Source organism: Thunnus maccoyii, chromosome 1, assembly GCF_910596095.1.
Source record: "Thunnus maccoyii chromosome 1, fThuMac1.1, whole genome shotgun sequence".
Taxonomy (NCBI): Eukaryota; Metazoa; Chordata; class Actinopteri; order Scombriformes; family Scombridae; genus Thunnus; species Thunnus maccoyii.
The window spans coordinates 20,122,151-20,146,607 of record NC_056533.1 but is presented as its reverse complement, the minus strand read 5'-3'; the positions used below and the strand labels follow the sequence as shown (position 1 = coordinate 20,146,607).

Below are 24,457 nucleotides of genomic sequence, written 5' to 3'. Positions count from 1 at the left end.
CAAACTACTATATTTCTGATCTCCTGTTGATAACTAATGTAATAAATAATGTAATATTCAATCACTTCTAATCACTGAGCCCTGAAACTGTTTGGAGCCCTCTTAGGGTTGGCCCACCTCCTATAATCTGCTTGTTGTATTTTTTCCATCATCCAGACCAGCAGGTGTCGCTGGCGGGAAAGCAGAGAGAAACACACTTCACCCGGAAGCGGAGGACCGAGGGGGAAACGTCGGTAGACAAATTGTTGTGGAGCATTCACGGTAGTCCTCTGAATTTGCTTTGCTGCTGTCTTGCTAATCCAGCGACTTGCAAACCAGCTGCGATCTGAGGTGCATTTGCAGGAAGGTTTAATTCTCCGTTGCTCACGTTAGAGATGTCAGTGGTGCCTCCCAGTCGCTCGTCCACCGGCTGGCCGCGCGGCGGGGCCGTTCAGTTTGGGAACAAATACATGAGCGGGCCTGCCAAGCCGCTCACACTGGAGAGGACCATCAACCTGTGAGTTCATGTGCACAATAATGTACAAACAGCTGGGAACAGACTTCAAATGCGCCTCAAGATTAGTCAACGCAAACCGACAGTCGGTTTATTAGAATAACTGATCACATCGCAGATAAAACAATGTTTGTGACTCAGTGTTTATGCTGTGAGCATGTTTTGGGGGCTTGAATGTGGTTGCTTTCCAAAAATATGAGTTTGGAGTGAAGTTAGATACGGGAAAGCTTAGAAAAGCATCATTAATGTTAATGTAATGGTCAAGTGTGTTAGTCAGAGGCAAGTGTGGGTCATTTTATTTAACAGTTGCATTAGTTCAGAATCAGAAAACTGTATAATTTGATAATTAACTAATCTGGGCTGCAACAATTAGTAGTCTGCAACTACTTTGATAATTGATTAATTGTTTTTGGTCATTTTTAAAGAGGAAAACAAACAAAATCCTCTGGTTCCAGCCTCTCAGATGAATATAATATATATAAAAGAATATCTTTGGTTTGTTTACTGTTCGCTGGGATGAAATGAGACATTTAAAAACGTCTCATTGGATTTTTCGGGAAACATTTTTCACCATTTGTCTGACATTTTATAAACCATACGACTAATTGCTTAATCAAGAAAATAATTGACACATTAATTGATAATTGCAGCCTTAAAGAGCTCATCGGTTAGCTCTTTAAAATGTCTGAAAGTAATATAAATGCTCATCACAATTTCCTAAAGTCAACCATCCCAAACCCAGAAATTCAACAAACCAAAGTGCAAAGCCCAGTTTTATATAATTGATCACAGAAACTAGCTAATAATAACATTTTAGAAAGTAGAACTAGTAAACTGTTGCCGTATTTCTTAAACAGTTATGTGAATGATTAATCCAGTATCACAATTGTTGCTGATTATTTTTCCTTCGATTGACTAATCAATTACTGGACTAATCATTTGTGCCCTAATTGCAATGCAGCTTTTAAAAGCAGGAGATTTCATTGAAGACATGCTGCTTAATTATGACAGTCAAAAGCCTGGATTAATGAATTATTTGATTGAACTCTTCTCATTTTGATCATCAAAACCTTGTAATTTTTTGTCATTTTTCAAGAAACTCACCCTCTCTGGCTCCAGCCTCTCTAATGTGAGGATTTTCTGCTTTTTTATATGTATATTTTTAGATTGCTGTTTGGAAATTGTGATAGACTTATTTAGACTTAACTGATTTAATAAAAAAAAATGTAAAATGATGAAAATAATTCTCAGTTGTCAATAATATATTATTATACTGCATATCTTATACTGGTGTGTGACCCACACTGAAGTGACATCTCGTCATGCTTAACGATTCTCGTGTGTATCCGTGTTTCAGTTACCCTCTTACCAACTACACATTCGGCACCAAGGAGCCTCTGTATGAGAAGGACAGCTCGGTGGCCGCCAGATTCCAGCGGATGCGGGAGGAGTTTGACAAGATGGGAATGAGGAGGACAGTTGAGGGAGTATTGATCGTCCATGAACACAGGCTGCCTCATGTCTTACTGCTGCAGCTTGGCACCACTTTCTTCAAACTGTGAGTTGTTAATGTTCGGAGGTTTGTTTCAGTTCTTCCTGGACTGTCATCTTGATGGTTTTGCTTCTCTCCTGCAGGCCCGGCGGAGAGTTGAGTCCCGGAGAAGACGAGGTGGAGGGTCTGAAACGCCTGATGACTGAGGTGACTACATCGTCACACAATTTCAGCTACTTGTTGCCGTGGTGATTGTGGAGTTTATATTGATTTTTGTCTGGATGTTAGATCCTCGGACGGCAGGACGGGGTGAAGCAGGACTGGGTGATTGATGACTGTATCGGCAACTGGTGGCGCCCCAACTTTGAGCCTCCACAGGTTAGTTTATCCAGTTGGCTGAGACAGTAAGAAGTTCTGATTAATTGAAATAAAATTATTGATAAACATTTGTATTTATGTTGAAAAACAGTTTAGTTTTCACAGATCAGTATTAAGAGAGATTTCAGCAGCATCTGGTTTACCTTTTAGTGGAGTTTGAAATATGTCCACAAACCCTGTAAAGTCAATAATATATGATAATATATTTATAAAGTCAAAAATACATAGATTTGTATGAATTGCAATGATTTTATAGATTTATGTATTTTTAGACTCGGTCTTGGTCACTCTGACTTTCATTACTTAGTAAATGTAAATATGAGAGGAAGGAGAAAGTATATCAAAATCTGACATCCAGAATGACTCTCTGCTAGTCAAAGTGACAGTTTTTACTAGTAGCATAAACATTAGAAGTCAGTGTAACACGTCAGACCATCATAAATCCAGGCTGAAAAATAAATAAACACAAGTCTCTGAAGCCACATTACCAGTGTGTCAATCATCAGTCATCTCAGTGTCTCTCTGCACTTTGGTTGTTTTGTTCAAGCAGCAGCAGAGTCCACGCTGAAGTCGGTCATTCATGAACATACAGATATATTTTATATTCCTGTACATGCAAATGTGAACTGATCTGAACTGGTATGTCTTGCAGTACCCGTATATTCCAGCTCACATTACCAAACCCAAGGAGCATAAGAAGCTGTTCCTGGTTCAGTTGCAGGAAAAAGGTCAGTATATCACAGAATGACATTGGAAAACATTTGATTAACAAAAAGGCAGACGTAAGTAGAATTAAATGATTCATGTTTCTACAGCGCTGTTTGCTGTCCCCAAGAACTATAAACTGGTGGCGGCACCGTTGTTTGAACTATATGACAACGCCCCTGGATATGGACCCATCATTTCCAGTCTACCACAGCTATTGAGCAGGTATTGTTTATATTGTTTATGACTTCTGCATATGTGTGTTTGGTAATTGTGTGAATAGTCTAAATTTAACTGAAACAGTTTACTGTTCATTGTCACAGCAGCTGAATAGAAAAAGTAATGTAAATCCCTGAAGGACATGAATAAATATTGTTGTTATTGGCTTATCTGAAGGTTAAAGGAATAGTTTGAAAATTTAAAAACGTGCTTATTTTTTGTGATATTCTGTTATTTTAAGTCAAACATTTTTCTTTTTATCGGAACGTTTTCATTAGCGTATGACTGACAACCAAATGATTTACAGTGATTGGATGCATAAATACATAATTTGTACAACATTTATTGTGCACCTGCTTACACTTTTCTATGTAGTTTTTATAAAAGACTGCAAGACTCCTGCAGGAACTCTGAAATTAAACAGCAGAAGGAAGGAAATTTAAAAAAAACCAACAAACTGAAAATGACAAAAATAGATAAAATTGTGAAAATGGTCTCAATGTAAACTTGAGTTTTTAAATCACGATTCCTTTTTTATAGGTTCAACTTCATCTACAACTAACCTGAGAGAGCAGGAGGTACGTCTGGCTGTCTCTGTGAGTGCAGCCGTGTCTGAGTGAGACTGAAAGATGAGACAAGGAGGTGAAAACATGCTTCTCATCTCTGGCTCAACTCTCACATAAGAAAAGCTTGTCATGTCCGTAATATTGACAGTCCACAGGGGTGTTTGTTTATACTGTTGTTAGAACATGAAGATGTCATGTGTCCTTTTCTTTCTTTTTTATCTTAAAAACTGATAGTTTTTGTAGTATGCAAGTACATATTCTAGTGTGTTAAGAATCTGATTTTATGCCCTCAGAAGAGGAAAGTGTTTGATTAAACAAACTACGACATTGAGTTTCCTGTTATTTTAACCTGTAACAATGCTATGTTTTTTTTCTTTTTAATAAAAAAGTCATTTGAAATTGTTTTTACAAAATTTAAATAGCAAGTGAGCAGCTGACTTATTAAGTTTCAAAGTGAAAAGTGATTTTCAGATTCTGACATTTTGCCTATAATTAAGTAAAGATTGTGATACAAAATTGTTCATCAAAGTCACAACAGGAAGTTTTAATGCTCATAAAAACACTTTGCATTTAAATCAAATGGCACAGAAAAGAAATGATACACTGAGTACAGACAGCAGCCCCAAAAATATTGTTTTATGTTTTTATTTCTTGTTGGAGACAGATGTACATTTGCCAAAAGAAAGTCAGGTGACCTGCAGGTACAGATCATGTCATAAATTTCATCTGAACATGGTGAATCACCTCATCCTTTTTCCCCACAGAGGAGGAAATTATCACCAGCAGTTTATTCCCAGATGAAGCCCACAAGATTAAAATGTTAATGTGCTGATAGAGCAGCCAAACTGGTGGAAATGATTATTTGACTCGGCTCTCCAGTTTTAACATGTAAATGTTTAGCACATCTTGGTCAGAAGAGTCCTTGACTTGCTTTCCTCTGAAGTTTATCTCACAGGCAGCTAAATAAATCCCCAATAAGCCTCATCAATCACATGGTCATTGTATGTCAAGGTTAGATTTGTGCTGTGTTGCAATCACAGATTCTAACATTGATGTTAGGATATTTTGTACTTGACAAATGACAGAAATGGACATGATTGTTTGACTTGTCTTCACTTTAAGTGTTTTCAGTACAGTGTGGATGGAGGCCGTTGTCCCTCAGTGCAACACAAAACACATGAAATGCTACTTGAAATAATAAATTGGAAGACTGTCACAGCTGTGATGACATCTTGGGAAAAAGTGATGGATAGTTGGATTTTTTTATTTTTTTTTTGTTAATTTTTGCATTGATGCACTATCCATTTCATTCATGTTAGTAGAAAATCATCATTGTCTAGTAATGTATCAGTTGTATATTAATGACCAAATGAGCCAAATGCCAACATTAGTACATATTTTATACATCGGAACAGAAGTTTAAAGCTGCTGTATGTTGATTTAGAAAATGTCTTACTTTGCTGCCCCTCACTGGTAGCATGAAAACAGACTTAGTAGCAGAATGCATCACACACTGATGTGATTAATGAAAATGTGAGCTCAGAAGTGTGTACGAACAGCGCTTTGTGAAATCCGATGTTACCTGGGGACAGAGGTATTCCTGCCGCCAGTGAAGCACAATACTCATATTTCATATGTAGGTTAATAAAATGGACATTTTGTTGCTCACTGCCTGAATGTCGTCTGCATATCATTATGTAATATCCATCCATCAGTTCTCTAAACTGCTTATCCTGTTCAGAGATCACATCTGTACTGTATGATACTAAATACTATTAGTATTTAGTCAAGTCAGTGAAAACAAATCATCATAACCATGCAGAGAAAGCACATTAAAGTGTGTGAATCTGAGAGAGGTGGACATTTGGACTCATCCCAGATTAGTACAAAGACCCTGAAGTCACATGTTTAATTGGAAAACGTCTTCTAAGGGAGTCAGTGACATGAATATCAAGCATGTTTGATGACAGTCAGCATGTCCCAGGCATGTTTCATGCAGGTCTGGAGTGTATATTGGGCTGAGGTGGTCTAGTTGTCTAGTTGTGGGAGCCAAATGGGAATAATCCCACCCACCAGTGGGTGCTTGGTCCTTAGTTTGGCCTGAGAGGTTTTTTTGCTATAGCTAATTTTCCTTTTCTTGAGGCTACGTATTTCAAGGTATTTCAATGTCGTAGAGACCATCATCTCTACCTCATCAGCATACAGTATGTGATGGACAGACAAGTAGTGTAAAATACAAATGAACCAATAGTTAACAAAAATAGATGAAGTGAGAGCACATAATATTAATCACTCAGAAGTTAAACCACTGAGTAATGTATATCATACATCTCAGAGATTTGACTAAAGTATAGATTACTTTTAATTCTTGAGTGCAAACAAGGCTGCACTCAACATTTGATAATGAACTTGTGAAAAACATAAATAATCAGGGAAATTTAATATCACTGATCTTAAAATGCAATCCAAATGTTCTCATGTAAAAGGTGACAAGAGGTCAATAACAAAATAAATCAAACAGTTAAGTGGGACCAAATATGTTAATAAGTTAATAGTTAATTTCTCAGTTTTCCAACGCTGCCTGACAGTCTGAACTCGGGGCAAAAACAACAACGATCATAACGTCATTTCCCGGCGACGCACGACGCACATTTCACATCCACGTTATTACGGAGAGTGTTGTCAGAGTTGTCTTCATAAACTCTACGATGAGCTCCAAACGACGACAAGACGAGAGTGTAAACACGGACAAGAAGAAGAAGAAGAAGAAGACGAGTGAAGAGACAGCACATCTGTGTTCAGCTGTGGAAGATGAGCAGGTGAAGAGCGCAGTGAAGGAGGCGTGGAGCCGCAGGACTCACTACGACCACGGTGAGAGGACAAGACATCAAAACACTGACATGAAACTTCATTAACTGACAGACAGACAGACAGACAGAGATCACAGACTTGTCAGGCTGTGACAGCTGGATACAGTAACGTTAATTGTAAAACTTTCTGTTCTGGTTTTTAACTTCTACAAAAACAAAACAATGATCAGCTGATCTTCACTTTGACCTGGTTTTAATGTTTCCACAGTGGCGGCTGGTTAAACATGTTCAAAGTGTGGCTGTGCCATAATAATAATGACAACAATAATAGTCTTTATTCATGCAGCACTTTTCAAAAACAAGTTTACAAAGTGTTTCACAGACATAAAAACAGAAAATACTCAATTACAATGCAATCACAAATTAGAATAAGTTCAAAAGAAATAGATACAGATAAGAGACAATGAATACAAATCATAAGAATAAATAAATGCATAAAAGAGCAACAGCTGTTCTGCAGATCTGAGACTATGAACAGGGTTGTAAGAGGTGAGGATGTAGATAATGTAAGATGGGACAAGGCTGCTTATTCAGTCATTTTCAGTAACAATCCCAGTACACAAAGTGTAGGATAGCAGTGCTCTGTGAAATAGTCAGTAATTATTTAATGCCAGCATCAACAAGTTGAGGCATTCTTACACAAAAGCACAAACAGCATATTGCACATACACAAGCTTTTCCATTTGCATTTGAAACTGAACTTACAATCACTTATTTATTTTTACACATAACATCAAATTAACGATGATGAAGTCAGCTTCCGAGTCAGGGTTAAGGGGAAAGTTAAGGGGAAACATAAATGATGATATTTAGCGGCAGATTCTTCGTTTTTGCACCACTTACACTTATGAAACTGTTAGACATCGCAGCAAAAACCTTGACGCTGTTTAAACCCACGTTCAGATCTGTGAAACCTGTATGAAATCTTATGAAAACACAAAAAGGGCGAATTCACTGTTATATCTCCCTCCAGACCACATTAGACCAGGTCCAGATCAAAAACCACTATATTTAGAACTGTCAAATCTGGATTAGATTAACAAGGAGACTTCAGAGAAACCTTTATTCCATTTGACAAGTCTAAATATAATGAAGAACTGAAAAAGTGTCTAAACATTTGACTGGTGCTGTATGTTGACTGATAAGTCAAAGAAACATCAGTACAGAAATGCTAAAGAAATGTTTGAAGTACTTCAGAAGTCTCCATTTAAAAGCTCTGAGCACTGACAAGTTTATATTTAAGTAGTAAAATGTCAAGCTGAGTACAGGTCTGTCACGGTGCTTTAGAGCTGAAACTAACTTTTCATTATCGATCAATCTACCTGTTAATTTCTTGATTAATCAATTAATCATCTTGTTTGTAAAATGTCAAAAAGTAGTGAAAAATATCCATTATAGTTCCTCACACCCGCAGCTGACGTCTTCAGATGTTTCGTCCGACTAACAGTCCAAAATCCAAAGTTAAGAGTCATGTATGACCAAAAAAACATTCAATCTTCACATCTGAGAAGCTGAAACCTGCTAATCTTTGTCATTTTTGTTTTAAAAATGATTAAAATAATTAAAGTTGACCTTTGACTATTTGTAGAATTATTATTATTTTAAATAGATATATTGGTTTATTGTTTTGCTCTGTTTTTTTTTTTTTACTTGTATGGTCTGCTGTGGAGGATTTGTACCAGAAAATATTTCAATACATTTAAACTGGGAAATCAATTGTATCTGATTTTTTAATACTCTCAAAAATCAGTATCAGCCTCAAAAAAGTGAGTATTGGTGGGGCTGTAGTTATTTGTCAGCAGCTAATCCTTTGTTATTGTTGAACAGGGGATGTGGAGCTGGACTGCCATCCTTTCCCTCACTGCATCATCAAGAACTTCATCCGCAGCGAGACCTTCGTAGAGAACCTGCAGAGAGAGCTGCTGGGGCTCAACTTCCACGAGAAGTCCAACGATCTGTACAAATTCAAACAGGTGACCGTCAATCTGATTTATTCCAGTGGGTTTGTGTTGTTGTTGTTGTTGTTGTCGTCGTCCTCTTATCATTTTTACTGTGTTCCTGTGCAGTCAGATGACTTGAGGAAGAGGACGGAGCCACACATCACAGCCTTGAGGTGAGCTTGTATTCTTTGTCTGTGTATGTGAATAATTTAACAGACCTTATGTTTGTTGCTGTGAGGGATTTTTTTTATGAGTAACAGAATAAATACACATAAAGAAAAGGTGAGGATGATGTCTGGAGTTCTGACAATTTGAGCTGCAAGTGTAAATAAAGTGCTTTAAAGTAAGTTTATCATCCTGTCAGGTGGAAAATAAGCTTGATTTGATCCAATTAATTTTGAATCCATAATTTGATTTAAAAAAAAAATCTGATTTGTTTTTAGGAATATTGTTATTAAATTGTTAGGTTGTATGTTCTTATTGACATTACATCACATTCAGTTGATCAATTTTAAACACTCAATCATTGAATCTTTACACACACTTTGCACTTTGGGGTTCAGTGTCCCCCTGATAGAAAGACCTACTTTTATTTAAAGCACACATGTCTGTACAGGTTTCCTCCAACAGTCCCAATTAGTATAGATGATTGACGGGTGGATGGACATTTCAACTACAGTAATGGTCGTCTGTCAAAATCCAAATTTTTTCCTACCTGACAGAATGACCTGCCTTCCTTTAATGCCAGGTGATGTTATTGGTGGGTTGTTTTGATTTTGTGGCTTTTTTCCACCTGACAGAATGAGGTACATTTGATAGTTACTTTTTACAGATACTTTCTACCTGGCAGAATGAGCTTCTTTACTTTGAAGCACTTTTACTGCACTGGTAGCTCATCCGCAGAGAGCAGCTTAAACTGTCAGGAAAACTGTTGTTAGTCGCTGCTGATCTCAGTGCTGCAAATGCTGCACAGATATTATGTCTGACACTTAGTCTATTTCTGTCATTCCTTTACCTCATATAGTCCAAAATTATTCAAGAGGCATTTACCAGAGCTCCTTTTAGGGAGTTACATTTTAAATTTGGCAACAGACAGAGCTTTAAATCTGTATCTTTTTCACCAGTTTCTGATTTGGTTAAAGTTCTAAATGTTAAGAAGGTTAAGCTGTTTTATGTTGGCAGATAGAAATCACAAGACTGAAATGCTGAAGACATTTTGGGATTTATCAGCTCCACCAGGTGGAGCCAGAGATTACGTCTGCTACCTAATTAGTACACATCCTTCATTAAGTGGTGATGATTCTGAAAGTTAGCATTAACATTTGGCAAAGCAGGACTGTGCGGTAAACCTAATGGAAAATGGCAGCAGCTGAATGCAATCTGCACAATAAAGTCAATACAATCCTTGTTGGAGCTGATTCTGTTTCAGCTTCAGTCTGATTATGTGCTGAACTTGGCAGTGAATTCAAGGCCAACACACTGTTAATCATTACAGCCGTGTAAATGGTGGAGAGCTCAAATAAACACCTAGATACAAATTTGTTTTTGTAGAAATATGGAACAGTGAGAGCTGCCAAGCCTGCCCAGAAGTTCAGGGTTGGAGCCAAGTCAGAGAAAAATTAAGATCTCAACGTGTAAATCAAGATGAATACGAGCGAGGTGTCAAGTCTGTATTCACATCAACACCTTTGTGTCACCTACATTACCTAAATAGCAAAATAATGTAAAAACATCTCCTTTATGTAGATGTACAGTTTTTTTAGGATTATGACAAGCTGTGTTTACACTGGAGAAACTGCAACATGTAATTTCTTCTAAATATGTATTTGTGATAATATGGTGCTCAACATACTGAAGAAACACACCCCTGGTGAATAAATACTGTAATTAAATGCACAATAGCGGCTTCCTCTGGGGATCATCTATTATTTATGTCAAAAATGTCATGCTAGGTTTAGACAGCAGAACAATCTGTCTGTGTGGCTTCCAACGTTTATCATTTTATACAGAGTTCAAAGTTCAGCATTATTGTCATTGTATAATCCAAGACGGGATGAAATGCAGTACACAAATATCTCTGTATCACTGATTTCAGGTCAGCACTGTTTGGGCGTTTCCGTTCCTGGCTTGGGGAGGTGTTGGGGGTTGAACTGGAGCCTACGGTGGATATTTCTTGTGCCAGATATGAATACACGGGTGAGGTTTGTCCTAAAACTCCAGAAGGAAGGTCCCTCATGATGCATTTTAATGTCTAATCATTTGTAAATATAAAGAAAATTCTCTCATTTCTAGATGTTCTTTTGTGTCATGATGATGAGTTGGAGGGGAGGCGCGTTGCTTTCATTCTGTATCTCGTGCCTCCGTGGCAGAGCAGTGACGGGGGAACGCTGGATCTTTACACGACAAACAGTGAGCCTCCCATTTTGTATGTGTGTGTGTGTGTTTAGACAACAGACGCTTTGAATAATTTAATTCTTGTCATCAGGTGATTTCCAACCCCAGAGTATAGTGAAGTCGCTCGTACCCTCTTGGAACACACTTGTCCTCTTCGAAGTTTCTCCCGTCTCCTTTCATCAAGTAAGAATAGCCGCCTGCTGCCTTTTAATCTCAAAGAAGAGGCGGCGATTGCAGATCAATGACACGTGTTGTGTTCGTCCAGGTGGCGGAGGTTTTGTCGCAGGACAAGTGTCGTCTGTCTCTGAGTGGCTGGTTTCATGGGCCGTCTTTAGAACGTCCTCCGCGCCACATAGAGCCCCCCGTCCCTCGGAACCCGCACTTACCGAGAGACGTGCGTTTGGTCAAACTTGTTTTAAACAAACAGTTTTATTTCACTATCTTTAGGGCACAGCTTACAATCCTCCTCACGTGTGTTTGTTGTGCGTTAATCACAGGAGACGTTGCTGCTGGAGTGGGTTAATCCAGTATACCTGGATATTTCCTATCAAGAGCAGATTCAGGAGGAGTTTGAGGATAGCTCTGAAATTCAGCTCAAAGATTTTCTCAAGGTAACTTCTCTTTTTTTCTGCCTTGACTGTTTCCACTTTTTCTTGCCGGCTGATCATGTGTCTGTCATCAGGAGGAGAAATTCAGAGAAGTGAGTGAAGCACTACGACTTGCTCAGATTCAGTGGACGAGGAGAAGTCCGGCCAATAAGAGGTGGGGATGGTTCACACGTCATTTAACTTGTTAACATTATCTGCTTTGTGTTGGAGAGAATATTTAAGACTGATTCCACGGTCTGTATTTGTGTGAATTAAGATGCTACGACGTGGCTTCTCTGGACACGTTGCCTCAGTGTGTGAGTGCATGTTTGGAGCTGCTTCGTTCAGAGGCTTTCTTCCTGCTTCTCTCCAACTTTACTGGCCTTCGATTGCACTACCTGTGTCCCGCTGATGATGACGACGACGAGAATAAAGATGAAGAGAAAGAGAAGAAGGAGCAAGGCGATGGAGAAGCCACAGGGTCTTCGACTGAATCATCATCATCAGCAGCAGCAGCAGCATCAGCAAATAAAAGCAGAGACTCAGGTGTGTATGTGTGAATGTGTTTGTTCAGATCTTCAGACATCTGTGTTTGTCTGTTTTTAACTCTGTGTTCTGTAGAGCTCAGCACACCTGAATGTTGCGGTGAACTGCGTCGATGGTCTCATGGTGGCTACACTTTATTACATGATGGAGAAGCAGCACGGGCAGAGTACGCTCTGGACCTCGTTTTGCCTTTCGGTTGTGCAGGTTAGTCACACACACACAGACACACAGTTCAATTGTCAATCAATAATTGCAACTGATAAGACTCTTTAAACTCGACTCTTTCAGACTGGCAGTCAGAGTTTGGGGGCTTCACATGTTATGTTGCTAACGAAGAGGATGAGGAGGTGAATGTAAATCACAGTATAAAGTGCAGACGTACACGTGGAGGCAATATTGTAGTCATAATTACTTTGTTGTTCTCCTCCTCACAGCTGCTGACGGTGTATCCAGAGGATAACTCACTGGCCTTGGTCTACAGAGACAAGGAAACCCTCAAATTTGTCAAACATGTCAACCACAAAAGCTGTTGTGATTCTGCTGACAGAGCGTTTTATGACTTCTCTTTTGTGTATTACGAATAAATATGTTCACATATTCATCTGTCTTGTGGGGTTTTTTTTGACAGCTTTTTGTATCTTAGGTGTTATGTACATTTTAAATTTCAACCTAAGAACAGGACACACACATCCACGGTGTCCTGGCCTTCTCATTTAAGACAGGTGCAGTTTCTTGCTCAAGGACACTTGCAACTTTTTTCTGTTTAATAGAAACTACTGAGCCGTACAATCAAGTCTGCTGAGGTTTTTCAGTCATAGCTCCCTTTCAGAACACGTCCATTCTTTTCTTATTGCAAATACAAGCAGAATATTTTGCTGAAATTGGCACTGCTATTGTTATTGCAGTTCACCCTGTAGCCTTCTGAAAGTCTAGAAGAGGATATGGGTGACAAGACAAGGAGCGGGTGGGACTAGTTGGCTGCATTCAATACTTTCTGCTTACAGATGAGACGGATTGTTCATTTTATTGACTGAAGAGAAGTAAAGCAGTCTTTGTGACTCTAATCTTTAAGTAATCCTGTCCTAACTAACTCATTAAACAGATTCTGGTGAAGATTATCAGTTATCAAAAAAATCAAGTTTTTGAAATACAGGTTAATTTATATTTAAAAAAAAAGCTTTGCTCATGAAAATGTAAACAGTTTGGTTCATGTAAGAACTGTGAATAAAGATCCTTGGGTCCTCTTCATCTGTAAGATCGAGTTTGAGCTGGAAAATAACAGTTTAAATGAAAGAATAATAGTGATATCTTTTCATGACATTTATGTCAGACAGTGGTGAGATTAAAAAAGAGATGCACAAATTTACAAACTTAATGTTTACATGTTTTGGAAAAATGTATATTATTGAAAGTTATCCCTTAGTTCCTTTTTAGTTAGGAAGTGAGTTTCCCCATAACAATCATGTAAAACTGTCCCCATAAAGAGTGAACTGTAGCTACAAAAGGTTTTGACTAACAACCAACTTCTGCCAAGTACCTTGAAAAACTGCAGGTGTCAGAACTGGCGCTGTTTTAAAGTCAAAGCGTGCTCACACTGAATATTGATTTCATTTAGGTTTCTTCTATTTACTGAACTTTGTATGAAGTTAATTGATAAATAAAAATATTTATGGCTTTATTTATTCATTATTTATATATAGTCATTATTTTAGCACCTAAAACCTGTGCACAGTAGGCTACTGTGTATGTTCCTGTGTATGCTCCTGTTCCTGCCAATGGCATATATAGACCTTTACATTACATTTTTAGTTTTCTCAGCAGCTGTTAACATGAATAAAATAATTTAAATCCCTACAGTAAGAGCCTGAATCACAGTAAGGTGTAAAAATCTACAGTATATATCTGTTAAAACTGACAGTATGTTGTTCAGAAATGACAGTATCACTAGTATAACCATTAATGATTTGGCTCTCCACCATTTCCTTGTTGTTCTATTTCATAAAGTGTTTCAACTCTCATCAGTTTTACCCTCTTACATAAGTGATAACGATTTAAGTATTTGAATTTTAAAGCTGTATATCTCTGTATGGATATATAAATGTGTTGCCCTACATATGGACTCCCACTTCAAAGAAAAGAAAAAACATCACTTCCTTCCCGTCATTATTTTCTCCCGGCATGTTGATTTCCACCAATCAGAGCGTTTCTTGGTGTGCGTTCAGCCAATGGAAGGCGAGGAAAATCTTACCGTGTTAGTGGACGTGATCCCCGAGGAGGAAGCGTCTCCGAACAATATCACAAAGTTTTGAGGTAAGTCTATGTCGACTTTAACGAAGTATGACTTTAAAGCGAAAGCAAAATAGGGATTAGTTAGTGTCCACGTCGTCAGCCTGGCCCCGCGCCTTGTAGCTGTACAGTCTGTTTAACTGTGTAACTGTATCTGGACGATTTACGGCAGTTGTGTCCACTGTACGTCAGGTTTACTAACACCAACTTAAAGTTACTCTCACACCAAACCCACGAAGTCCCCGTATCTTCTTAACATTACTCTCCAAATGTTAAAAGCTTTATTAAGTGTACTGGTGCTGTCTCCAGGTAGTCAAATCACAATATAAAACCCTTATAATACTAAAACCTGTTTCAGGTAAACTATTTGTACGTGCGCTAACCATTAATCACCTCCTGCTCTACTGGGTCGCTTAGCAACCACTTCTTTAGTTAGGCCTGTTGTTTAAATTATTAATAATAACATTTCCTCAAATTTATATTTAAATAACGTGAAAAATTGTGTATTTTGGCTATATTTTTTCGTACCTAAGTTACAGTATAAAAGTGCATCTCTAGAAATACTCCAAAGCATATTTTAGCGATATTTAATTGGTTTTTGGAATGTTTTGATACACAAAGTAACACTAGACACTGTAAACAATGTGAAATGTGTAAATAAAACAGTAGTTTTACTGTACAGATGCAGCCAATCTTAAAGGATAGGTGCACAATTTTAATAGTGTGTCTTAAAACAACAGTCAGGTGTCCATATGAACACAGAAAGAGGTTTTCCTCTCTGTAATCAGTCCACACACTGTGTGTCCACACAGTCATTTTGTGCAAAAATGTATTTAAAGGTTTATCTGAAACTTATATGAGTCTTCAGCAGTCTGAGTTAGTCATATCAAGTGGATATCTGCCACATTTACAGTCTTTTTAGCATCAAATTCCCTCTTTGTGTTTCCTCGAACAGTTTTTCCCTGTTGAGCTGCGGTTGAAGTACAGTAACAAAAAGAGGAACTTTGGCACTAAAAAGACTGTAAAGTTGAAAGATGTCTTCTTGATTTGACTCATTTAGATGACTGAAACTTCATATTAGCGTCAGATAAACTTTAAAATACATTTTTGCACAGGAGGAGGACTGTGGATTTTGGCCCACATCACTTACATTGTAAGTGCATTATGAAGGGATCTCAATGTTTCAATGTTCATTTGGGCACCTGACTGTTGTTTTAAGACAGACTTGAAAAATTGTGAACCCGTCCTTTAAAGGCACCAGCGGTCCACCTACACAGGTGTTTTCACTTATTCTGCCAGACTAAACCGCCTCTCAGGACTGTGTGTTTGTACTGTACAGACTGTGCTTGACTGACGTCTCCCTCACTGTCCTGTTAGTTTTGTTGCACCTGTTGTGTAAAACATACACCTTTATCATAGTAGTACATGAGTTTTGTGACATCATATAAATCCCATTATATTCATCCAACTTTATCCTGATTTCCATGTTTATGAGTTGCAGAGTTGGTTTTGTGGGGGCTACTAAGACTGTTACTGTTACTATATAACACTATATTCATTAAATGTGGGGTTTAATTTCCTTGAACATTGTATTCTGGCTGATGTGAAGCGTCCTTGTTTGTTGGGTTTTCAGTCACTAAGAATTATATAATTCAGATATAACAGACACTATTCACAAGTCAGGAAGTTGTAATTACAATAACTCTGATAATACACGAGCAGATATCTAATTACTCAGTAACTGGATACATCTGTGTTTGTGTGCAGGACCTTTAAATTGAGTAAACGTGGACAAAAAGTGTGAAAATTATTTTACTTTTGGAGATGTATACTGCCTCTAAATTACCTGGATTAAAAAAAAATAATTTAAATAGTGTCATACATTTTGTTGTTGCTGAAATGATTAGTTGATTAATGAATTAGCTGAGTGACAGAAAATTAATTGCCAACAATTTTGATAATTTACTTATTGTTTAGGTGATTTATCAAACAAAAAAATACCAAACTTTTACTGATTCCTACCTTTCAAATGTGAGAACGTACTGCTTTTCTCTGTTTTATATCGTTGTAAATGAAATGTCTTTGGGTTTTGGACTGTTGGTTGGACAAAACAACAACTTTGTACATGTACACATTTGAATGTGGGAAAGTGTGATGGGCTCCTCTCACAATATATTTTGATATTTTAGACTAATCATAAATAATCAATACTAAAAATGATCATTAGTGGCAGCACTACAAGTTATTACATTAAATGTTACATGAGTCTCATCCAGTCTGTTTTCCACGGGTCTGTGACGTTAACATCTGGAGTTATAAAAAAACAAAACAGTAAAAAACACAGAAACAAGCATCACTCCATCACAAAGATGTTAAATTACTAATTTCTGGAGGTTTATTCTTGTGTAGAACCATTTTTTTTTCACCCAAATGTCAGCCAACCTGACTGTCCAGGGAATACTAGAGGTTGTCTTTTGGCAGCAAAAGCTAAATGATATATTTTAAGCTCCTGATGATCACTTAATCCTCATACAGCTGGTGAACTAATCTCACAGTATACTTCCAGAGTACCGGTAGATAGGATAGCATATAATTACATACTGGCTAAGTTGTGGAGATTCCTGTAGACCCAGTGGCCAAGCATACTGTGTATTAGTGAAATATGAGGACATGCATATAATCCAGCTCAAAGGATGCTCTTTCCACGCAGAGCCCTGCGCATCCTGTGTATGGAGACAACACCAAGAGTGAGCTCGCAGGCTTCGGTAGTTCATCCAGAGTACAGGAGTTAGGGGCTGGACTGGGGGAGGGGAGGACTGAGATTAAACATGTTTTTATGTAATGAGGGTTTCAAAAAGAGGTTGGGGTAAAAAAGGGTAAGGTGGAGTGAGGCCACAACCAGGACATACATGGTTTCAACGCCAGGAGGAAACATTTTTTTGGTCCAGACAGTCAGATTTATTTGTCTCATCACTTTGTTCTGAAGTGATATGAAACTATATCCTCTGGCTCAGATGAAGGGAAACATGTATTAGTTATTACATCACATGTTAAGTTCAGAGTCTGATGGTTGTGTAACTGAGACAATATCAGCTAGATCTGTCATAATCTGTTTTTTTTTAATATTGTATTGTACTGCCATTAATCTATTGATCTTTTTTCATCATTTAGTCTACAACAGGTCAGAAAATGGTGAAATATACCAACCACAGTTTACCAGAGTAACAGGTGACAGCTTGTTTGGTCCGACGAATGGACCAAAGATATTCAGTTTGCATCGCAGGGCTCGATGTTAACTTTTTGAGACACTTGTCCTTAAGACAAGTAAATTTACTTTTCACTTGTCCAGGTACAAAAGTCACTTGTCTGGGTAAAAATCACTATAATTTACAAACAGTCGAAAGCATCCAAACAGTGTCAACATATAAATGATTGAATTTATTAATTTGATTAAAGTCATTACTTCCCTGTTAATGATCTTTTCATTTGATCCTGAATTGTGAAGCACTTTGTTAAGTCTGTTTCAATATGAGCTCTATAGATTAATCATTGATCATCCTTCTGATGTTTAATAATGATGATTGACAGTGTTTCCACTAGGATTTTTTTCAGGGGGGTTGGTAGGCCGCCTGAAACTACTAATTTTGTCACAGGGCGGGCGTGTTATGGATACATGGTGTTGACTGTCGTCATAGAAGCGGTTGTCCATATCGCTGTATTTCTCTACACTGAGCTGAAATGAAACAAGTGCACATAAATTAGGTAAATAAATATTAACAATATTTATTTACAACACATAAATAAATGTAGCCTTTATGGATGATAGATGGACCAATCAGTCTCTATCTTAAAAACAAATGTGGAATCTCACACTGTCTATAACTTAAAGCCAAATCAAGACAAGTTTGACTTATAGATGAATAAGTCAGATGGATGATGAATCAGGATTTTGTTTCCCTATAACTGAACCTATCTGTCAGTTTTACTGCTGTGTTTACAACAGTTACTGATGTCAACAACCTTTTAACAGCTGAAGAAAACATATTAATATAGTTGTTGTATAGTGTTGGTACCTTTTATTAAAAGATCTGTTAATCCTTTTATAGCAGGTTTTAATCTTGTGCTTTGAGTTTTGTTTGTTAGGATTTCCTTTAGTTTACATTTGGGTAACAAATTGTGCTTTTAAAAATAATAACAGGACAGTAATTCATCTAGAAACAGGTGGAAGTCAGACATTACCAGTTTGTTCTGCCTCCTGCCTTGGATTTGTTCATCTCTCTCCAGGCTGCTTCTATGTGTTTCTCTTTCATCCTTAAATTGTTTCTTCAAATCTCGAATCAGTCGCACCTTCTTCCTTCCTGAATCAGTTCTTTATTTTCTTTACTTTGTTTTTCTTTCAACACCATTAACGTTACATCCTGCGATACTTCCGTACTTCTGTCTGATTCATTCGCTCACCCTGAAAATGTAAAAACTTTCCTTTTAAAAATCAGACAGAGTATGAAGCAAAACTTTAACTTGTATGTTGTTAATCACAGTAATGTGGACAAGCGATATACAGTGGGAATACATCAGTAGTCCAGCTCTCCAAACTATCAGCTACATTAATATTAAAAGGTTGTTGACATCAGTAACTGTTGTAAACAGCACTAAAAGTGACAGAGTTATTAGGAAACACAAAATTCTGATTCATCTATCAGTCAAACTTGTCTTGATTTAGCTTTAAGTTTGAGCAAATTAATTCCCCATAACTCAGTTTTGTTATTTTATTATATTTCAAACATTGATCTATTTTAATGGGTTAGGGTTAGACGGTGTGAGATTCCACATTTGTTTTTAAGATAGAGACTGATTGGTCCATCTATCATCCATAAGGGCTACATTTATTTATGTGTTGTAAGTAAATATTGTTGATATTTATTTAATATTGATTTACCTAATTTATGTGCACTTGTTTCATTTCAGCTCAGTGTAGAGAAATACAGCGACATGGACAACCGCTTCTATGACGACAGTCGACACCACGTATCCATGACACGCCTGCCCCGTGACAAAACTAGTAGTTTCAGGCGGCCTACCAACCCCCCTGAAAAATCCTAGTGGAAACACTGTCAATCATCATTATTAAACGTCAGGACGATGATCAATGATTAATCTATAGAGCTCATATTGAAACAGACTTAACAAAATGCTTCACAATTCAGGATCAAATGAAAAGATCATTAACAGGGAAGTAATGACTTTAATCAAATTCATAAATTGAATTATTTATATGTTGACACTGTTTGGATGCTTCCAACTGTTTGTTTGTAAAGTGTAGTGATTTTTACCCAGACAAGTGAAAAGTAAATTTACTCATCTGAAGGACAAGTGACTCAAAAAGTTAACGTCGAGCCCTGCAATGAAACACGTTCCTTCAGAGGATTTGATTAGTTTCAGTTATAGTTTCAACATCGACTCAGACTACTTAAGTTAAAGGCTCATCTCTCATACAGGGAAGAGCTGCAGACACACGAGATAAGTCAGCATCTTTTCCACCAATCGATGTTATATAGGATGTAATGAAGAGGAATATCCACCTTCTTTGGCTTTAACTCATTAGTCCGTTGGAATCATGTATGTTTCATATTGTGTTCAGAGAATGGCAGACAAGACTGTGGATCGTGGACCATGGACAGGATGTGCAGTTATGTTTCTGCAGTCACTCTGTCCCGGCGTGAACCTGCTCTCACTCTACAAAGACAAACAGGGAAAGTTCATTGTTTTCAAAGTCATCAAACTGACGCTTATAGGTGAGCACCAACTTTCTACTTTGGATCTATTAAACATATTAAGATAGAAGAGACATTCATGTTTTCTGGATGTCACGTTCATTAATCTGTTTTCCGTGGTCAGACTCTGCAGGAGGTCTGGGTGGTTATGAGATACTAAAGGTCCATGATGCTGATCCCTTTCTGGGGGTGGAGGTGAAGTTTGTGGACGTGGCGGCATGTCAGCAGTTCCTCGAGAGCTACAGCACCGGAGCGGTGCGTCAGTCCCTCTCCCAGCACGCCTGCCGGCTTCTTGCTCTGCCCCAAGAGTTCACTGTGGAAACCCAGCTCAAGGCCGGTACACACATCTTGGATTTCTGTCTGGACAAGCTGGAACTTTGCCTACAGCACATCCACCTTTCACAGGTAAACTTATGGCAGCTCCAATATTTAAAAAATAAATTCTAGTAGTTGGTACTGAGCCTGATAATCAGACTGAATTCCCATTTTGTTTCACTTCATTCATTCAGCCTGACGTTGTGTTCTTGTTAGCTGATTTGTTCTCTGATTGGAGAATTGATTCTCCAACTGGTGGGAACATCTGTCAATGGGCACAACTAGTACTAATGCTAAAACCTGCTTGATTGAGTATGCTCGATGTACTTAATTGTCTCACAATGCAATGCACAAATTAAATAGAGGAGCTTCTCACAGCTGAAAACTTAAAACAGATAAAAGTGAAAATCAGTGTAAATGGGAGTCATGTGAAATTATGAATTTACAGGTGAGATTGAGTCTGGAGAACACAGAGAGTCTGATTGAGCTCTCCGCTAAATGTTTTCATTCATTTTATTCCATTTAAGTGATCTTTGTCATTTTCTGTCAGCCGGAGCGCCTGCGTGATGAAGAGATTGATCATCTTGAGCAGCAGCTGACGAGTCAGGCCCTCGGTCCCGGCCCACTGTCGACCCCCCTCACACAGGAAGAGTCTCCTGTTCCCAGCAACTGCTTCAAGTTTCAGAACAGAGTGTTTGGTGAGTCGAGACGACCGTTTTCACTTTTGAGTTTTGTTTAGTGCGTCCTTCACAGAGTCACAATGGAGATTAAACTGCCATGTATAACACATAAAAAGATTTCTCTCTTCAATTTAAGATGCTCGATACCTTCTGTTAGATACACCTGAACCACAAAGCTGTAATGAATCGGTAGGAAACTGTAACGGCTACTTGAAAGGTTTCTGTATGTAAGATATTAACTACAAACTGCCTGTTGGTTTTGGTTCATTTCAAGAGCATGTTACAGTGAAGTTGTAACGATAAGAAACTTGCTAGTAATGATGACAATTACTCTTTTTTACCACAATTTTTCTAAAAAGAATTTAAATCTCTTTTATGTTGGTGCGTTTGTTCCCTGGTTTGAAGCTCCAGCATCTAAGATTTGATAAGCAGCTTTTTTAAATGCAGGTTGCTGTTAAATTCATGTTTTCTTTTTCCTTCAAGACTGAACACAGTTTGTATTGTGTTTGATTTTCTGGTAGCATGTAAATTCATTGCTGTTTGTCAGATGGCTCTCTAATCCAACCTTTTATAAATTGATGGTCAGTCTATGGGGGAGATTAGTGCCAGCAGATAATATATTTGGATTGCATTAATTTGACATTGTCAACCTCATTTTGAATTGTTAAATTAAAAAGAAAACATTACTTGATGAGCCACTACAAACAATACCTTCAAAGGGAAATTGATTGATTATTTTTGCTGGATTTAGCTAACGTAAGATTTGGTTTCAGTTTTTGTAAAGTTGGACACAGTCTGTGCTCTTCATCAGTGGTCTTCTGTTCCCTGAGTCTTCCAAGGCCAGTCGCCCCCAAGTTCAAAGCTGAATGTGAATTATGAAAATGTATTTAATATTTAGTAAACCAAATTCAAATGATAGAAAAACAGAAGAAAAAATGTTTTTCTACAAATTAATTTCTGTGAATTCTCTAATTCAGTATAACTGCATGTGTAAACTGAACAGTCTGATGTATCTTCTGTTGTTTTAGAGGTAATTGTTAATATGAATTACCTCAATATCAACACATGAAACTTTGTATTTTCAGTAAAAGTAGGAATACAGTTCACTTCAGAGGGACGTTGAAACAAACCACAGCTGACCAACATGTGAAATTTAATACTAAAGCTCACAATTAATTTCCTCCTCGGCTTTGTAGGTTAAATCCTAGTGTTTAATCACTGTTACCTTCACCAGGGTAACCAGTTGATGAATGATTTTGAATTTTTACTCTTTTCCTGTGAAAAGGATGTTTGTCCTTTTTACTGGGACGAAGAAAAGTAGGAAAAAAATGTAACGAGTGATGATTACTAAAATGTATAAGTTGATTTTAAGCAGCAAATATTTTGTAAAGTTTGGCCATTTAGAAACACTTAGTCTTAATTAAAAACAACACAAAGACTGATTATCACTATCAACTGACAAAAGTGTACATTAAAACTTCTCTAACTGATATTTTTATATGAACAATAGATCAGATCACATTGTGTGATATAAAAGGGATCACTTGTAGCAATAAACACCCACAGATCTGTCCCCCGACTGCAGTTCCTCACAGCTCTACAGAGTATTTCAGCATGTTCAAGCTCATCATTTTGGTTTTATGGCCTGCAGCTTTATTGTAGCAGCAGCAGGCAGCCGGTTTTAGTAAAACACCTCTGATGAACCCACTGCGTTCCTGTTAACATAGTGCTGCATTTAGGACCTGAAGAGCCAGATAAGTCCCTCAGAAATTGTTGAGGACCAGATCAGAGCTAAAAGGAGACTGAATACTGGACATTTATTTGTCAGGCGAACATGGATCCAAATGAACAGTGTCTGTTGGATGTATAAATAGAAAACTGGTTGCTAACATGTTTGCCACAACAACTTTATAGAGGATCATATGTCAGTACTGTGTTTCAGTTTGTTCCACTGTCCCCAAGTGCCCCCAAAAAATCAATGAACGCTGCTTTTATGCTTCGTAAACATTTTTCTTAAATTTAATGGAGCAACAGCTTCTATTGACAGAATAACGATTTACGTCTAACATATAAAAAAATCTTGTTTATGTCCCTTAAGTTGAAGGTGCACAGCCAGTCTTAAAGTTATTCTGGGAAATGTTTCTGTTTACACTTGCATCCGTCTACAAACCACAGTTTATGTAATCTGAATTAAGTACAGTTTACATTAATGTTTTTTTTTTTTCTCCTTTATCCTTTGGCCCATCAGAGGACCGAATGCTGACAGCAGCAGATGTTCAGAGCTTTTCTAACGGAGTGGGCCGTCAGTGGAAGCATGTAGGGAGGGCCCTGGGGAAGAGCTGCCGGGCTCTGAAGGGTCCGGCCATAGACAACCTGGCCTACGAGTACGAGAGAGAAGGGCTGTATGAGCAAGCCTATCAGCTGCTCAGCCGATTCATCCAGGCGGAGGGGAGAGCGGCCAAGCTGAGCCGGCTGGTCAAAGCACTGGAGGACTGCAAACTCACCAGCCTGGCTGAAAATATTCTGGACATACAGCCACGAGAGTAACTCTGTGCGTACGACAGCAGAGGCAGAGCAGTCTGAAAACTGAAGGGGGTCATGTCTTCAATTTGTTGACTTTGTCCTGCCTGCTTTTTATATGCAGTATGTCTGATCTTTAACAATGTCTGTCCATCCTTGTGTTTAAAATCATTCCTGAGCATGTGTGCGTGTGTGTGTATGTGTGTGTGTGTGTGTATGTGTGTGTGTGTGTGTGTGTGTGTGTGTGTGTATGTTTCAACATCTCTATGAGAACTGAGTGATTTAACGTCTTGATTTGCTTTTCAATTATTAGTATTATTCATTTAGGTGAAATGTCATCACTGTTACTGTGTGCTGTGTGAGTTTTTAAAGCACTGTTTAAATCGATTTCATCATGTACCTCTTTTTATTTCTGCTCTTCATGTTGATTTACGGATGAAACCTGTTGTGTCTTGTTGCTAATGACTGCACAACTGAAGGATATTGATTTTTTTTTTTTCTACAAAATGGGTGCATACAAATTAAATGGTTGTAAAAAAAAAAACAAGTCCTCATGTTTGTGTTGGATGCATTAGTGTAATTAAAACTGAAAACATAATTTTGTCAAAATTCCCTCAGGTGTAATTTAGTGTTAACACCCCCTCATCCCACCCCCCCCCACTACCATCACTGCCTGTCACTCACACACGTGCACA

The 24,457-nt window shown here is 37.9% G+C and overlaps 3 protein-coding genes across 4 annotated transcripts; all 3 read left to right on the top strand.

Moving 5' to 3' along the window:
• The first annotated feature begins 187 nt into the window (after positions 1–187).
• On the top strand, positions 188–4,272 carry nudt21 (nudix hydrolase 21). Of its 2 annotated transcripts, XM_042408387.1 has the most exons (8): positions 188–496; positions 1,590–1,622; positions 1,851–2,051; positions 2,129–2,192; positions 2,274–2,363; positions 3,016–3,091; positions 3,179–3,293; positions 3,828–4,272. In XM_042408387.1, the coding sequence occupies exons 1-8, from the start codon at positions 375–377 to the stop codon at positions 3,847–3,849; spliced, it is 723 nt and encodes a 240-aa protein (XP_042264321.1). In that variant the 5' UTR covers positions 188–374; the 3' UTR covers positions 3,850–4,272. The 2 variants fall into 2 exon arrangements, with proteins under 2 accessions (XP_042264321.1, XP_042264327.1); XM_042408393.1 differs by lacking the exon at positions 1,590–1,622.
• A 2,196-nt stretch (positions 4,273–6,468) lies between these two features.
• On the top strand, positions 6,469–12,791 carry ogfod1 (2-oxoglutarate and iron-dependent oxygenase domain containing 1). The gene is made up of 13 exons (XM_042410942.1): positions 6,469–6,724; positions 8,551–8,696; positions 8,790–8,836; positions 10,759–10,859; positions 10,956–11,072; positions 11,149–11,240; positions 11,323–11,451; positions 11,555–11,668; positions 11,740–11,819; positions 11,922–12,190; positions 12,266–12,394; positions 12,479–12,537; positions 12,625–12,791. Exons 1-13 carry the CDS (start codon positions 6,562–6,564, stop codon positions 12,772–12,774), a joined length of 1,596 nt encoding a protein of 531 aa, XP_042266876.1. The 5' UTR covers positions 6,469–6,561; the 3' UTR covers positions 12,775–12,791.
• A 1,607-nt stretch (positions 12,792–14,398) lies between these two features.
• Positions 14,399–24,400, top strand: tradd (tnfrsf1a-associated via death domain). Its single transcript, XM_042422064.1, has 5 exons — positions 14,399–14,500; positions 20,115–20,268; positions 20,372–20,652; positions 21,113–21,260; positions 23,491–24,400. The coding sequence occupies exons 2-5, from the start codon at positions 20,118–20,120 to the stop codon at positions 23,787–23,789; spliced, it is 879 nt and encodes a 292-aa protein (XP_042277998.1). The 5' UTR covers positions 14,399–14,500; positions 20,115–20,117; the 3' UTR covers positions 23,790–24,400.
• Positions 24,401–24,457: the final 57 nt, after the last annotated feature.